This window comes from Neofelis nebulosa, chromosome 7 (genome assembly GCF_028018385.1).
Source record: "Neofelis nebulosa isolate mNeoNeb1 chromosome 7, mNeoNeb1.pri, whole genome shotgun sequence".
Classification (NCBI taxonomy): Eukaryota; Metazoa; Chordata; class Mammalia; order Carnivora; family Felidae; genus Neofelis; species Neofelis nebulosa.
Window position 1 is genome coordinate 2,001,148 of NC_080788.1, and position 14,096 is coordinate 2,015,243.

Consider the following 14,096-nt stretch of genomic DNA (forward strand, 5'->3'; position numbering starts at 1 on the left):
GACCCGCCTGGCCGCCTGCCTGGCCCGTCCCTGAGGACCCTCGGGGCTTGGATGTCCTCACCCTGCCCCGGCAGCCTTCCCCGGGAGCTGAGGGCAAGCCGAGCACCCCGCTGGCCGCCGGGACACAAGGTGAAGGTTCAGGAGTTTCAGATTCTTTGCAAAGTGATTCCACATGTTGGGGGGGGGGGTGCTGAAGCAAGTCACTTTGTTCATCTTTGCCGAGACCCCCCCCCCCCCCCCGATCTCAGGGCTAGCGTGGGGGGGGGCGCACTTCTGGTCGTGGCCGGGGGCCTCGGGCTGGCCCAGCGTCCTCCCCTGCTGCCCCCTCTCCTGCAGAGCACAGGCGAGCTCCGTCCGCCGACTCAGCTTTGCGGACGCGTCGTGGTCGCGACTCGGTCTGTCCCGGGGACGCACACGGCCGACTCTTAACTACTCGCGCGCCCAGAGCAGCCTTTCCTGGCCCCGTACTGAGGTACGAGTTCTTGCTCGTTGGCAGGAAAGTGAGGCAGTGCATTTTCAGCCCAACGTTTTGTACCGAATTCTTGAAAGTGAACATGGTAAGACTCAGAAGTCCCGTTTTGGTTCTCTCCGTTGTTATCCAGAGGCTTCGTGACAGAGGCACTTGGAGGACACAGAGCCAAGCGTGATTGACTTAGAGCTTTTACAGCAGAAGAAATAAGCCTCGTTATTGTCGTGTTTAAAGTCGGGGTGTGAAGGGGTGACAGAGACCCAAAGGCAGCGTCCTGGTTGTGGCCGTGTCCCCAGGGGCTAGGTTTCCTGTGCTGCTGAGCAGGGAGGCCCGTGAGGTCAGGTGACTTGTCCTGAGGGTTTGGCCCGTTGTCTGTGCACTGATTTATCTGCTGGGCTCAGCCCCGTATCGTGCTTTTCCGAGTCACCGAATCTCATCGCTGCACACGTGTGGTCACGTGTGCACAAGAGGGGAGGCACGGTTTCGTGGTCTCTAATCGTCTGCGGACAAACCCTGGTTCCCGAGCTCCCGCTGACCCCAGGGAACTCTGGCTCCAGAGCAGGGCCGTCCCTTCCCGGTCCCCTGGCTCCCTCGCCGGAGCCACAGCTGACCCGGCCCCAGCGGGGACCGCGTACCCCGCCCGGATGGCTTACGTCCCCGTCTGTCTGCACCAGCGAGGTCCCCGTAGAGATCGGAGCTGTCTTTGCGAAAACCAGGGTGACCAAGCGTCCTGGCTGGCCCGGGACGCCCCCAGTGTTAGCACTGGCGCCCGGCGTCCTGGGAGCCCTCTCAGCCCGGGAAGGTCGGGATGTCTTGTCACCCCAAACACGAGGACGGGGGGCTTATGAATGCACGGCGTCTTGCGGGAGCCCGATTCTCACACTCCTGTCGGCGTGCCCTGACCGGCATCGTGCAGATAACAGAGCATCTCACACTCGCTGCATGTTTTGGCCAAGCGCTTACCTAAATCCTCAGGAATTCTGAAAATTTTGCAAATGCAGCGTCTTTTCCTTGACAGAGTCTCTTGCATTCGGGGGCTTAGGTCATCTTTGTGCGGACCGCTCAGTTGCACTGTCCCGCGGGGAGCGCTAGGGGGCAGCGTCGCTCTGTGGCTCCGCAGAGGACGGTGGGGGGGGGATTTGGTGGCCGCATTTTTGGTGGCTCTCCGGATGTAATTCCTGGTGAGGGTGGGGAGCCGGCTTCGTGACGGTGCGGCATAACGATGGCTTTGCACCATTTGGAGAGCCACGCGTTCGGCCCCCATTTGCCCACCACGCAGGCGAGCCTGTGGCTGGCGCCTGGCACCCTGTCACCCAGGCGTCACAGGGGGCTGCAGGTCTGTCTCTGCAGTGGTGCGTACGTGGCCCTTCAACTCTCCTTTCGCTTCCTCAGCACTTTTCTTCCCCGCCGCACCTGCCCTTCGTGCCTGGGGGTGTTTGTCGTCACTGCCGTGTCCCTACTCTTGCCTCGTGCCTTCTGTTCTGTCCCCGGCAGCTAGTGTGGCCCGAGCGTCTGGACATAAGGGATTCCAAACTGGCATTGGATCCCATCATCAGGGCAGCAGATTAGGACTCTGGCCACACCGCACGAAAAGCAAAACAAAAACAACCAAATGATCCCATTTTAAGAAGAAAATAGTCCTTTGCCCTAAGTCCAGTCCCAGAGTCCCCCAAGTTACCCCGAAGCCAGAGAATACGATTTATCTCATGAGGGGCCTCTCTCGTGCGTGCGTGCGTGCGTGCGTGTGTGTGTGTGTGTGTGCGCGTGCCTGGGGATGGCCCTGCCTGTGCACCTGGCCTTTCCTGGTGGCCGGGGCGGCGTCCTGTACCTTCCCTGAGTCACCACTGCCCACCTGGGGCTGGAGGTGGGGATCGTGTTCCCCACGAGGCTGGCTCACCTTCCGCCCCTGGGCCCAGCGTCGCCAGTGGGGGCTTCTCAGCACCGGCGGTGGGGCGGCTGGCCGTCCTCTACGTGGAGCCCATGGGACCGCACCTCACTGGCCCCTCAGTCCCACTGGGAACGGGGTGGGCAGTGCAGTGGCTCAGGCTTTCCCCAAGGAGCCCCCCTCGGCCCGAATGGCCAGGACATCCATACGATTTCTTATTTTGCTCCTGGGAGATTCTGGGCACAGTTTATCCGAATTAACTGCCCCAGCATCTTGAGGAGCCGCGTTAATTGCTGTTGGAGGGGATTGGTGTTCTCAGGGGAGTTTGGGATATCAGTTAAACAAATGCCTATCAGGACTGTTTTATGTGCGTACGGAGAGGCCCAGGGAGGTGGGGTCGTGAGGATTCGGTGGGTTTCAACAGGCAGACGAGTTCTTTGAGCAGCTCAGTCCCCAGGTTTCTCCTCTGCATGCGTTTGTTTGGGTTTGGACCATAGGGGATAGTGGCCTTCAACGCCCCTTTCACTCGGACTCCTCCAGAGCGGCCACGTTCTCAGGCAGCACAGCCTGTGCGGGTCCCTTTATCGTCCTTAAAGCTTCCTGTCTTAGGGCCCCTGGGGCGTTTGTGGCCTGCCGATGATATGCCAGGGAACAGTGCAGGATGCAGTTGTCGTGGAACAAACCACGTGGCGGGGAGCAGGTGCCCCAGAGCTGCAGGGGTGGGGGTGACATCAGGCACCGTGGACCTTTGCAGGGCAGCGTTTGCAAGCCGCCGGCGGCCCGTGGGGGCCCCTTTGCACAAGTCCCCGACCACGTAATGAATGGCACATATATGCACACCCTTCCTTTTGCCCTTTCCTGTACCGAACCCGTTGGCTGACCGCGTCCGAGCGTCTACCAAACAGCTGGGGCTTGGGAGGGTGGGGCATTTGTCCCCCTGCATGGAGCCCCCTCGGTGCCAGCAGCTCGGGTCACCAGTGATGTGTCCTGCCTGTAATGAGTCTCCTCATGCTCTTGACTTTTCAGGATGGACTTTGACGACGAAGACGGAGAAGGACCCAGCAAATTTTCCAGGTGAGTTTGCTTTATGCCCCTCGGATTCCAAGAAGCCACAGCCGGCCGTCACCGTACTGGGACACCCAGTTTGTCGCTGGACAAGCCGTTGCCTGTAGTCGGGCCCCTTGATTGTCCCTCATCCCGGGCCCGTGTTTGACCCAGTGACAGGCAGCTAGAGGTAGCCCTTCCCGCACGCCGGCCAGATCGCGGAGTCCGGTCACCAGGGCAGGATTGTTGGTCTCAAAAGTGCAGTTAGCTCTTTAAACAATGATTGCCGAGCATTACGGGCTCCTTTTTAAATCTCTTCTTAAAAATATTTTTAAAGTCTATTTTTGAGAACGAGAAAGCACACACGTGTGGGGGAGGGGCAGAGAGAGAGGATCCCAAGCAGGGTCCACGCTGTCAGCACTGAGCCCAATGTGGGTCTTGATCTCACAACCCTGAGATGATGACCTGGGCCGAAACCCAGAGTCAGATGCTTAACGGACTGAACCCAGCCACACAGGCCCCTGGACTCCTTTTTAACAGACCTAGAGCTCAGGTTTAGAGAAAAGATTCGGCCTCTCCTAGCACGGACAAAAGGGGAAAGGAAGGCAGTGGGTGGCCGGGGCGCGGCACTGTGAGGTCCTGGGGGCCGTGTTCCTCACCGGGCACGTTGACAGCGTGGTTAATGGGGCTCAGGGGCTGTCCTGAGTGCAGACCACCTCCCGGAAGGGCGGGGCCGCGGATGCAGGTGGTCAACTATCGCGTACAGGAAGGGTAAGGCAGGCGCAGCCCCTCGGCCCGTCCCTCTTTGTCTTTTCTTTTTCCTCTCTTTTTTTTTGCGTTGTTTTGTGTGCGTTACACTAGGCGGTTTGGCTGTGTGGAGAGAGAGGCACGGATCGCTCCATCCTCTTGGCAAAGTGCCTGCCCCATCCCTGATTCTCGCTTGTGGAGGGACTTGAAACCCGGCCCCGGGTGACGGGTGCCTTCCTCTGGCGTCTGCACTCCACAGTTTCCGTTGACGGCCTTGGTGATTTTTTCTAGGTTTTTAGAAGGATGATGTCCGTGGGGAGCCCCAGGCCCACTGACCTCCCCAGTTTGCTGGCCCCCACAGCAGTTATTTTAGGTCACGGTTCTTTTCGCCCACGTCGTGGCTGTGAATTGAGCACATGTCACCCCAAATGGAGAGGAACACACGTCCCGTTACTATTCGGGGCCTCCCGGCGTCTGCACGTAGTAAACATACCTCCTGGAGGCACTGTCCTCCCCAACCTGGTCCTCCCGTCCTCAATGTGGGCTCCGGGGGAGACCACAGAGAGGAGACGGAGAATACTGTGCTCTCTAATGACCCCGGAGTTTTCTAATTGAAACAAGACGTGAGTTTGAGTCACAGAAGCATGTAGTGTTTTCCCTCAGTGTGGACAGAGCTCCAGCTTGGACGCCCACTTGTTTCTTGGGAAAAGCTTTACATTTAGAAAGAAATTTTTTAACGTTTATTTATTTTTGAGAGACAGAGAGAGACAGAGCACAACTGGGCGAGGGGCAGAGAGCGAGGGAGGCGCAGAATGGGAAGCAGGCTCCAGGCTCCAAGCTGTCAGCACAGAGCCCGACGTGGGGCTCGAACCCACGAACTGGGAGATCATGACCTGAGCTGAAGTCGGACGCTTCACCGACCGAGCCCCCAGGTGCCCCGAGGGAATAGCTTTAATTGCAGGGAGTGCTTTGTTCCCGAAATGGGAGTAGCCCTTGGACGTAAGGGCACATGGCTCCCTGTCCTGGTCCATGGGCGCCTTACCCAGCCTCCCTTCGTAAGGAGACAGCGACCCCCTCCCCCGCCCGCCGGGTTTCTCCGGTCAGAATCCCCCTTGAGACGACATTGCGCACCGTGTCGAGCTCAGGAGACCGTGATCCCTGGGGCCTCAGGACAGAGAGGAGGAGAGGTACCGAGTGACATTTGCCTGACATTGAGGATCTGAGTCAGGGATGAAATCACAGGGCAGGCTACAAAGAGCTCATTGTATGAAGGCCCATCTTTAAGAACAAACCTTAGATTCTGGGCAGCTATCTCATTAGCCCGCCCGTCCGCAAGTCAGTTTTTCCACGGCCAGAGTTCACAGCGAGGCCTCTGCGGGCCGCGTCCTTCCTTCCACACTTGAGAAACGAGGGGGAAAGATGGGATGTGTTTCAGCAGGAGTCGGGGCCGCACCACTGTGTCACAGGGTGGGGGGGTGGTCCACGGACCGGGCAGCCGGCGGGTGCATCCCGGCCGCTCGGAGCTGGGCCAGCCGGCAGAGACCATCCCCAGCCCTCACGCGGCCAGCGGCCAGGGTGCCCTGCGGAGCAGGCTGGAGAGGCCGCTTCGGGTGGCCCCTGGCGGCCGTGTGCGCGGCACGCCTGGGGTCTCTCGGCGTCCCGCCCCTCTGCTCACGGTCAGCCGGGAGAAGCCCCCCAGGGAGGCCCTGGAAGAGAGGGTGGCCAGGTGCCGCCCCGCACCCAGTGCAGATTTGTGACTCAGAATCCGGCCGGGGTGCTGAGCCGCGGCTTCCGGCCCCTGATGTTTGCTCAGCCAGCTTTCCCAGGCTTTCTCCAGGGTGGTCCGAAAGTCAAACCCGTCATCAGACCTCATGTCTCAGTTTCTTATTTGGGAACTATGGTCACTGTCACATAGGAGGTAAGTCATGGCCGTTTTCTTAGAGGGACAGCCAGCTGTTTGGGTAGGAGGATGCGGATTTGCCACGGATGCAGGGTCAGGGGTGAGGCAGGTGCACGAAGTGGGGGCCAGGGGCAGGGGCCCAGCTCGGAGGGGGTGGGGTGAGGCCAGGGTCGGGACGGATGAGGACCAAGTCTCCATTCTCAGGATGGAGCCTCCTCGGTCTGCGGTCTGTGGTGTGGAGTGGGCTCTAAGGTTTTCCGCCCCCTTCTCTGTCGGCATCCGTGGGATCCAGCTCGGGTCACCCCAGACTTGTCTCAGGCACGCCGTGTCGCCTCTGCCGGCCCCCGGACAATGAGGGGGCCGGAGGCAGGGCAGGGCAGGTGTGCATTGGAAGAACGGTGCAGGTTCCACGGGCACCTGAGAGCTGATGCGGGCGGGGGTGGGGGGGGCTGTGTTCCAACGGTGGGGGTGCAGCCGTGGGAGGGGCTGGCCGTGGCCTGCGGGAGGGGGAGGGGACAGGAGGTGGGCTACGTGCCATTGGCCCCCACACCGTGCCGTGTCTGCATGTGCAGCCGATGGGTGACCGTGACTAGGGCCTCGAGGGCGATAGAGACGGGCGGCCCGAGCATCACAGGAGGAGCGATTTTTGCCAAAGAGGCAAGAGAAGCAGGGGTACAGAGTGACCTTGCTTCCGGGGCCGGGTCTGGGGAGGACAGCTTCCGTCGAGAGCACGGAGCCTGACCGCACGGCCGTCCCGCGAGCTCCCGTGTCAGTCAGGGACCCGGGGGAACCGATCACACTCCAGAAAGCATTTCTGCAAACGTGAGTCTCCCCGGCAGCCGGGAGTGGGGCAGGCCCTCTTTCCGGGAGGCCACTGTGAGCCCCGTCCCCCCTCCCCACCTGTGTGGGTGGTCCTGGCCCACCTGGGAGGTGAGCACCTGTCCTGCCCCCGCCCCCAGCAGGGCCTCCAACCCCAAGCCTCCTCCCCACGCTTCTTCCTCCCCCACCCCCGCCGCTGCCCCGTGGTGCATTTTCCGGTGGGTCCAGGGTTCCTTTCCGCATGTGCCTGCGGCCGGGCTCGGCCACCAGCAGTGGGTGCTGGCTCGAATGTCGCTGCAGGGACACCTGACAGCCCGGAGCCGCCATCAACCGTCAGACCTAGACACGGTGCTCTTTGCGTGATTTGCACGTGTGTGTGTGTGCACACACATGTGCCCACGCAAGTCAAACCCTTTTGACATTCGATTTACAACTTCCCTCCCAACCTTTCATTCCTGCCCCTGCATGTTATCAACCTGGTTTTCTGCCGTATTCGGACTCACTCTGGACCCCGGCTCTAAACACCCCAGAGACCTTGCCGGCCTTCTCACACCTGTTCTGTGAACCCGGCCACAGTGCGTGGGGCGTCCTGTAAGCCTGGAATCAACCCCCCCTGGAGGCTTTACGAGGCTCTCTCCCCCTTCAACGAATGGGTCTAAGCGACCTTCCTGAGGCCCCACCCCGTCTCTGACATGTCTTTTTCCTGGGACGCGTAGGGCACCCGGCTGCACTGGTCCCCCAGCCACTGCTGGGGGAGCCTCGCCGAGGAACCTCTAGCATTATCTATAAGGAAAGCTATTCGTGAGAGAAAAGTTTCCACTGAGTCAGCCTTTTATCCTTCATCGCACCTGTTCTGATACTTTCCTCGTGACTTCTGTGCGGTATTTACGCTCAAGAGCACGTTTTTGGTTTGATAGGTGGTGATGATGCTTTAGTTCTCGTCTTTCCCTGTGAATTTGCCACCTGTCTCGTTTATATGTATGGCGACTAAAACCCCGTTGGTCCGGAGAAAAAATCCGTGTGGCAGATGTGTCCTGCAGAGACCTTCCCCGGCGGAAAAAGCGGAGGGCGGTTGGTTCCCAGAACCCTTTGCCTGCGCATCCTTGGAAAGCCGGGTAGTGTGTTCCCAGGTGGGAAGACACTCCATGCCCTCCTGACGCAGAGAGGGTGGCCAGGAGGGAGGAGGGGTTCCCCTCCACCTGCCAACCTGCTGCCCGGTGTGGGACACGTGCATTGGCCCCGGGAGCGCTCTTTACGGCAGGGAGATAGATGTCCAGCTGAGCTTTCCTGGCTCCAGAGCAAAGACCCAAGGTGGACGTTTCCAGACTTTCCCAACGCTCTACGCCTTGGCGTCCTTGGAGCTCACGACCCAGATACGCGGGGCGGACCTCGGCAGGGCCACAGGGGGACCAGGGCGTTGAGTTGGGGGTTCTTACAGACTCAGCAGTTTGGGGTTAGGATCTGGGTTAAAACGCTTCGGAATGAGATCCGTTTTCTGGGGAGCAGGGTCTCTAACATCAGGCCCACGTGGGCCGGTCTTCGCTTCGTATGAGATGTTTGGTGCCCACGTGATTGACGTGGTTTTGATGTCCTTCTTACCTTGTTCGGCTGCCCCCCTCCTCCGTTTCTGTCCTGCAGAGATGAATTAACCGTGACTTGTGGTGACAGTGCCCGGAGAATAGCGGGACTTTGTGGGGAGCGGGGAGGAAATCATTTCTGGGGTCACATGTAGTCCCGAGCTGTGTCCCTCGGAAGCCGCCGGGCATTTCCTCCCCCATGACGCCTGTCAAGGCAGGGGCGTTCCGGCTCTGGATCCGGGACCGGTGAGCGCGCTGGGGAGGCCTGGCTCAGGTCCTGCTAAGTCAGTACCTCTGAGCCGTTGGCCCCTCTGCCACAGAGGGTGTGGGGAGGGTCCGATGTGGCTGTTGAGGCCTTGGTGAGCCGGAAGGTGCTATGTACACGTGGAGGCTGTGTGTCCTGCTGGGGACAGGGATGACCAGAGGCTGGGCCTGGCCCCTTCTTGGGAGGGTCGGCCTTCTCAGTCCCCACCTCTCTGTGCTGCACGGGGACCTTATCTTCAGCCTGGACGTGTGGCTGCCTTTCGCCTGGCAGAATCTGCCTTGTAGGGCTCCGGGGGGCAGGGCACCTGCCCGCTTCCCAGGGAAGGAGCGTCCCTTCCCCTTCTGCAGAAGCCTCAGACGCCAGGGAGGGTTCCCGGCTGGACGTGCCTCTGCGGATCCCCCAGAGGGCCTGGCCAGCCCCAGGCTCATTATGGGGCTGCACAGAGTGGCTTTTCTTAGGCTTCCTCGGCTCTCCAGACATTCTGCCCTGCTGCCCAGGAAGGGCTGGCCGGGACAGGAAGGGTGTTCCCTGAACGCCCAGCAAGATACAGCCTCCCTTCCTGCTGTCAGGAGGAGGGTGCGCGTCTGCCGTTAAGAGTGCCTTTGGGCAGGAGACGGGAGGGAAGCTCGTCCAGGGTTCCCATCAAGAGGGCAGGCTTGGGTGGGGACAGGCTGCGTCCTGCATCACAGCTGCTGTCCCTGAGCGTCCAGAGTTCCTGCCCGATGTCGTACCCCCTTTGGCAGCCCCAGACAGCATTCTCTGCACACCGTCTCCCCACCTGTCTGCTTTGACAAGGTGCAGACCGGCCTGGGGGGATAGGGGGTGGGGCGAGGACACCACCCTGAGCAAGCTCACCCAGCCTTTCCCAGAGTCCCGGGGCCAGCAACCGCCCCCATGCCGCCTCCCGTGACAGGTGCATGGTGCCGGGCCTACAGGAGAGGTTTGTCCACGGTCTCGTCCGTCCGTGGCCCTGAGGATGGTGAGGCCACACGGTGCTTCTCACTGTAGGGCCGCAGGAGACACACATCCACGTGGATCACAACTCCGAGCAGCGGGCGGGCGTGCACCCACGTGCGGATTCAGGCGCGCGCGCACGTTGCCTTTGCTTCCCGCGGCTGAGGGATCAGGTCTCCATTCTCTGTGCTTAGTGGAAACTAGTCGGGTGCGTGGGAACAATGACAGGGGCTCAGGACGCCCCCGGAGGTGAGACGGGGCCCTGCGGAAGCCTGTGCCCCACCCCCCGGAAGGCCGCAAGGGGTCTGTGTTTGAAGCGGCAGCCGTTCCGGGTCGGTGTTAGCGGACGCGCCGCCCGGTCCTGTTAGACGGCGACCGCTGGTCTGACGCTTGTCTTTCCCCCGCCCTGTTGTCGCGCTCTCGGGAAGAGAGAACCACAGCGAGATCGAGCGGCGGCGGAGGAACAAGATGACCCAGTACATCACGGAGCTGTCGGACATGGTGCCCACGTGCAGCGCGCTGGCCCGGAAGCCGGACAAGCTGACCATCCTCCGCATGGCCGTGTCGCACATGAAGTCCATGAGGGGCACAGGGAACAAGTCCACAGACGGCGCCTACAAGCCGTCGTTCCTGACGGAGCAGGTACCGTCCGTGGCTCGTCCGTGGGCCCTCGCGTCCCCACGGAGTCACTGTGGGGAGGGGACAAAGTCACCGTCACCGGGGTGACACAAGCTACGCGGGGAAAGGGGTTAAAGGTTGAGGGGTGGGTGGAACCAGGAAGCTGTACTCCTTTCTTCGCGGCGGTGTTTGTCCATCTCTGTGTCCTTTGCTTTTGCGTTTCCCGTAAACCTCGGTGAGGCATCTCTCCGAGAACACCCCGGGCTTAGTGTGCGGACGTGGGACCGTGTCCGTGTAAGCCACGTGCCGCCGTGCCAGCGAGTGGTGGCTATACCATCACGGTGGCAGCCCGGGAGCGGTCGTGGTGATAATCGTGGCGTCATCACCGCCGGCTGCCAGCTCTCTGCCCGTTTTCGCGCTTCCTCCTCACTCTAGCCGGGGGGAGAGGCCGCTAGTGTTGGTCCCTGCTGTGTAGACGAGGGCGTCGTGGCTCACAAAGGGTCCGGCCACCGCTCAGAGGCAGAGCCGGACCCTGGCACAGGTTGGCCGGGCCCCAAAGCCGTGCTTTCCATCCGTGACGAAGAGCTCACACGCGGAGTGGTTGGCGGGATAGTGTTTTAGCAAGTTTACAAACCCCTGCGTCAACGGGAAGGCCCGTGTCCCACTCTCAGCCCTGGCCTGTGCGCCCGTCAGAGGCAGGTCCTCAAACGCTCCAAGCTTCACTTTGCTCGACTCTGGAATGAACGGAGGCTTTTTGCGTCCCTGACCCCGAACGCTTTTGCAGGACACGTGGGCCGGTGGGTCTGGAAGGACTTGTTCCAGGGTGGTGGGCGTGGGACAGGCAAGGTGAGGTGGCCGTGGGAGAATGTGGGCGGGACAGAAGTAAGGGAGACTTTGAGGAGCCCGCAGAGCATGGCCTGAATCCCTAGCAGTGCGGGGCCGTGGGGGGGGCGGGGCCCAGAGCGCGCCCGGAGAGCCGGGGACGGGGCGCTTGACAGGAAGAGGTCGTGGGCGTGGGGCCGCGGGGGCGGGAGCGAAAGGCGTGACTAGAGACAGAGCCATCTGCTCTGGTGGGGCCGGGCTGTGTCAGGTCAGGGGAGCGAGGTTCCGAAAAAGGACGGGGAAAAGGGGCAGATGCGGGTGACTTCCGCTCTGTGGCCACAGGATCTTACCTGCCCTTTCCCGTCGTCCTGGCGCCTGACCTCGCACGTGTGAGGAGGCTGTGGCCTTGCCATGACCGTGACCCGGGGGACCCAGAGCCTGGCGGTAGGGGCCTGGCTGCCAGCCCCGTGTCCCCTCCGTAGGGTAGCTCCACCCACCAAGGCTCTGCTTCCCACAGGGCCTGGCCGGTAACGGGAGGGGGGATCCCCTGGCAGGTGACGGGGCAGAAATGTGTTACGTGCCCACGAGCCGCCAGGGTAAGAACAACGCTTTCTCTACGGGTCCCTTTAACTCACGACAGTCTTGCCGGGTCCGCCTTTGAAGTTAATCCTCGTCCTTAGGTGACTGAGGATGGGGAAGGTGAGGAGGGAGGCGGGTACTCTGCTTGCATGAGTCCGGCCCATTCCGTGGTCAGTGGTGACAACAGCTGCATCTATGGGGCGCCGACTGTATGCCAAGCCCTTCCTGAGTGTCCACACGCAAGAGCTCATTCAGCGTCACAAAATCCCACCGGAAAAACCCGTGTGAAGAGACGGAGGCTGAGGACAGTACTGTGCCCGGAGGCACACAGCTGCGTGGGTTGAGAGGCACTTCTTTCCCTCCAGAACCCGTGCTTGCCGGCCTTCCTGTTGGTTTAACTGGAGCTCGGAAGCCCATGACCTTGATTAGGAATCACGTGCTCCCGGAAGACAAAACTGCGGAGGGGTAGACAGAGGGGCCGTGACCAGCGTGAGGCTCCGACCCCTAGACCTTCCCGCAGCCTTCAGCCTCCGCCCCGTCCGCCGGCGCACGGGATCCACTGATTCGCAGACATCCTGCTCCCCTCTTACGGTCCTACCGGTTGTGAGCTCTTGCGGTCCTGAACGTGAAGGTGTTGACCCATCCTCTGAGCTCAGGAAGCGGCGGGGCGGCACAGATCAGCTGAAGGACGAAGCAAGGGAAGTGGACAAAACAAACTTTTTCTTAGAAAATCCCATATAGTCTGCTTCCGCCCTAGGGTCCCAGGCCGAGGATGTTCAAGTTCTGACCCAGCCAAGAGCTCAGAGCTCCCCAGATTCTGCTCACCAGCAGACCCGCATTTTCTTTGGGTCCTCGGAGCGCCCTGGGGCTGGGCCCCATGCGTCAGATTCCCGCGTGTGCTGTGGGCGCTTAATCGGTGTTACAGTGGGGCGACATCCGAACCGAGGATTCCCAGCAGAAAGTGGCCCTTTGTGGCGGGAGCCTGCTGAGTGCGTGGGGTGTTTGGAGGCGCACGTGTGGGCGCGGGGCATGTGGGAGAGTTAGCTCCTCAACCCCCAGAGGGGCAGAGCACACTGCATCGGACTTGATGCGAAAATGACACGGGTAGGTAGGCTACACTTGGGCCGCCTTCAGGCAAAGAAGAGACATCTTAACAGAGTTGACTCTGCTCCGTTCACGCCCCTCTTGGGATGATGGTGGGGCTGCCCGCTGCCCGTTCACGGATTCCACGCAGCTTCCTTCCTGCCCTCGCTGACCATCACAAGCCCCGTGAGTCAGCGCGACCCCAGGGCTGGCGCAGCTAACCTTTCTTCTCGCCATAAAGCGATGTGGGCAATGCTGTGTGCCCTGCTGCCTCCCGACGCTGCCCGGAGAGTCTGTCGAGGAGTTCTGGAAGTTTGACGGGTGCCCGAATATGAGGAGATACTCCCATATCCACTGCCGGCATTGCGCTCAGAGCGCAGGAAGGGGAGGAAGTGCACGCCAGCCATGCGGGAGCGGTGGCTGGGACACTGCCCTCCTCACTGTCCCCTTTCTCTTCCCCTCCTCTCCCTTCCAGCAGCAGCACCTTCTGTATTGAGCCCTGTGCCCCGGGCCCTTCTTGTGCCCCAGCAACAGGACTGAAGCTTGAATATGTAGGTGAGGCTATTCACACCTATGTCAGCCCAGCACATTCTGGTGATCACTCCCTTGCTTTCCAGCCCCTGCCCTGGGCAAGAATTTCCTTCTCTCCCTAAGAGAGGGCTGGTTTGGGCAGGGCCAGAAGTCTTTGGAGTAGCTGTATCTCAGAGCTAGGACAAGCTCTGTGCATTTTTTAGCTTATTTTTCAATGAGAAAAAAGCAATCAAAGTTTCTAAAACTGTGTATCCCAGTGAGGGAGCAAAAGTCAAAGGTTGCTGATAGGACAACTTAATGAGGCTGCGTTTGTCAGTGTTCTGTCCTAACCTCCATCTTCTCTTCCCAGGAGCTGAAGCACCTCATCCTGGAAGCAGCCGATGGCTTTCTGTTTGTAGTGGCGGCAGAGACAGGACGGGTCATTTACGTGTCTGACTCCGTCACCCCTGTGCTGAACCAGCCCCAGTCAGAGTGGTTTGGGAGCACCCTGTACGAGCAGGTGCACCCCGACGATGTGGAGAAGCTGAGAGAGCAGCTGTGTACCTCCGAAAACTCCATGACAGGTCAGTGCTGCCCCCTCCTGGGGGCTGTGTGAGTCTGGAGAGGGATGTCTTTCAGTAAACAGATCAGGAAGCTGGAGGTCAGAAAAAGCTGCCTAAAGGTGAAGCTGGAGGTCAGAAAAAGCTGCCTAAAGGTGAGGGGGTCTATTTGACTTGGCTTGTGCAATGACTTCATTTACCTTGTAACATTTAAACAATTCGATTTTAATACATAAGGGTTTTCCCCCCCACTCTCTATATTCT

General features: G+C 60.5%; 1 protein-coding gene across 10 annotated transcripts in view; it reads left to right on the forward strand.

Moving 5' to 3' along the window:
- ARNT2 (aryl hydrocarbon receptor nuclear translocator 2) overlaps positions 1 to 14,096 on the forward strand; it is a 145,797-nt gene that overhangs the window by 40,064 nt on the left and 91,637 nt on the right. For all 10 annotated transcript variants that reach the window (XR_009263742.1, XM_058736360.1, XM_058736358.1 and 7 more), the window contains exons 3-5: positions 3,381 to 3,428; positions 10,089 to 10,302; positions 13,643 to 13,856. Coding sequence is in view for 9 of the 10 variants with exons in the window: in XM_058736360.1 (XP_058592343.1) it covers positions 3,381 to 3,428; positions 10,089 to 10,302; positions 13,643 to 13,856 (476 nt within the window). In the remaining variant the exon portion in view is untranslated. The remainder of the gene's footprint in view (positions 1 to 3,380; positions 3,429 to 10,088; positions 10,303 to 13,642; positions 13,857 to 14,096) is intronic.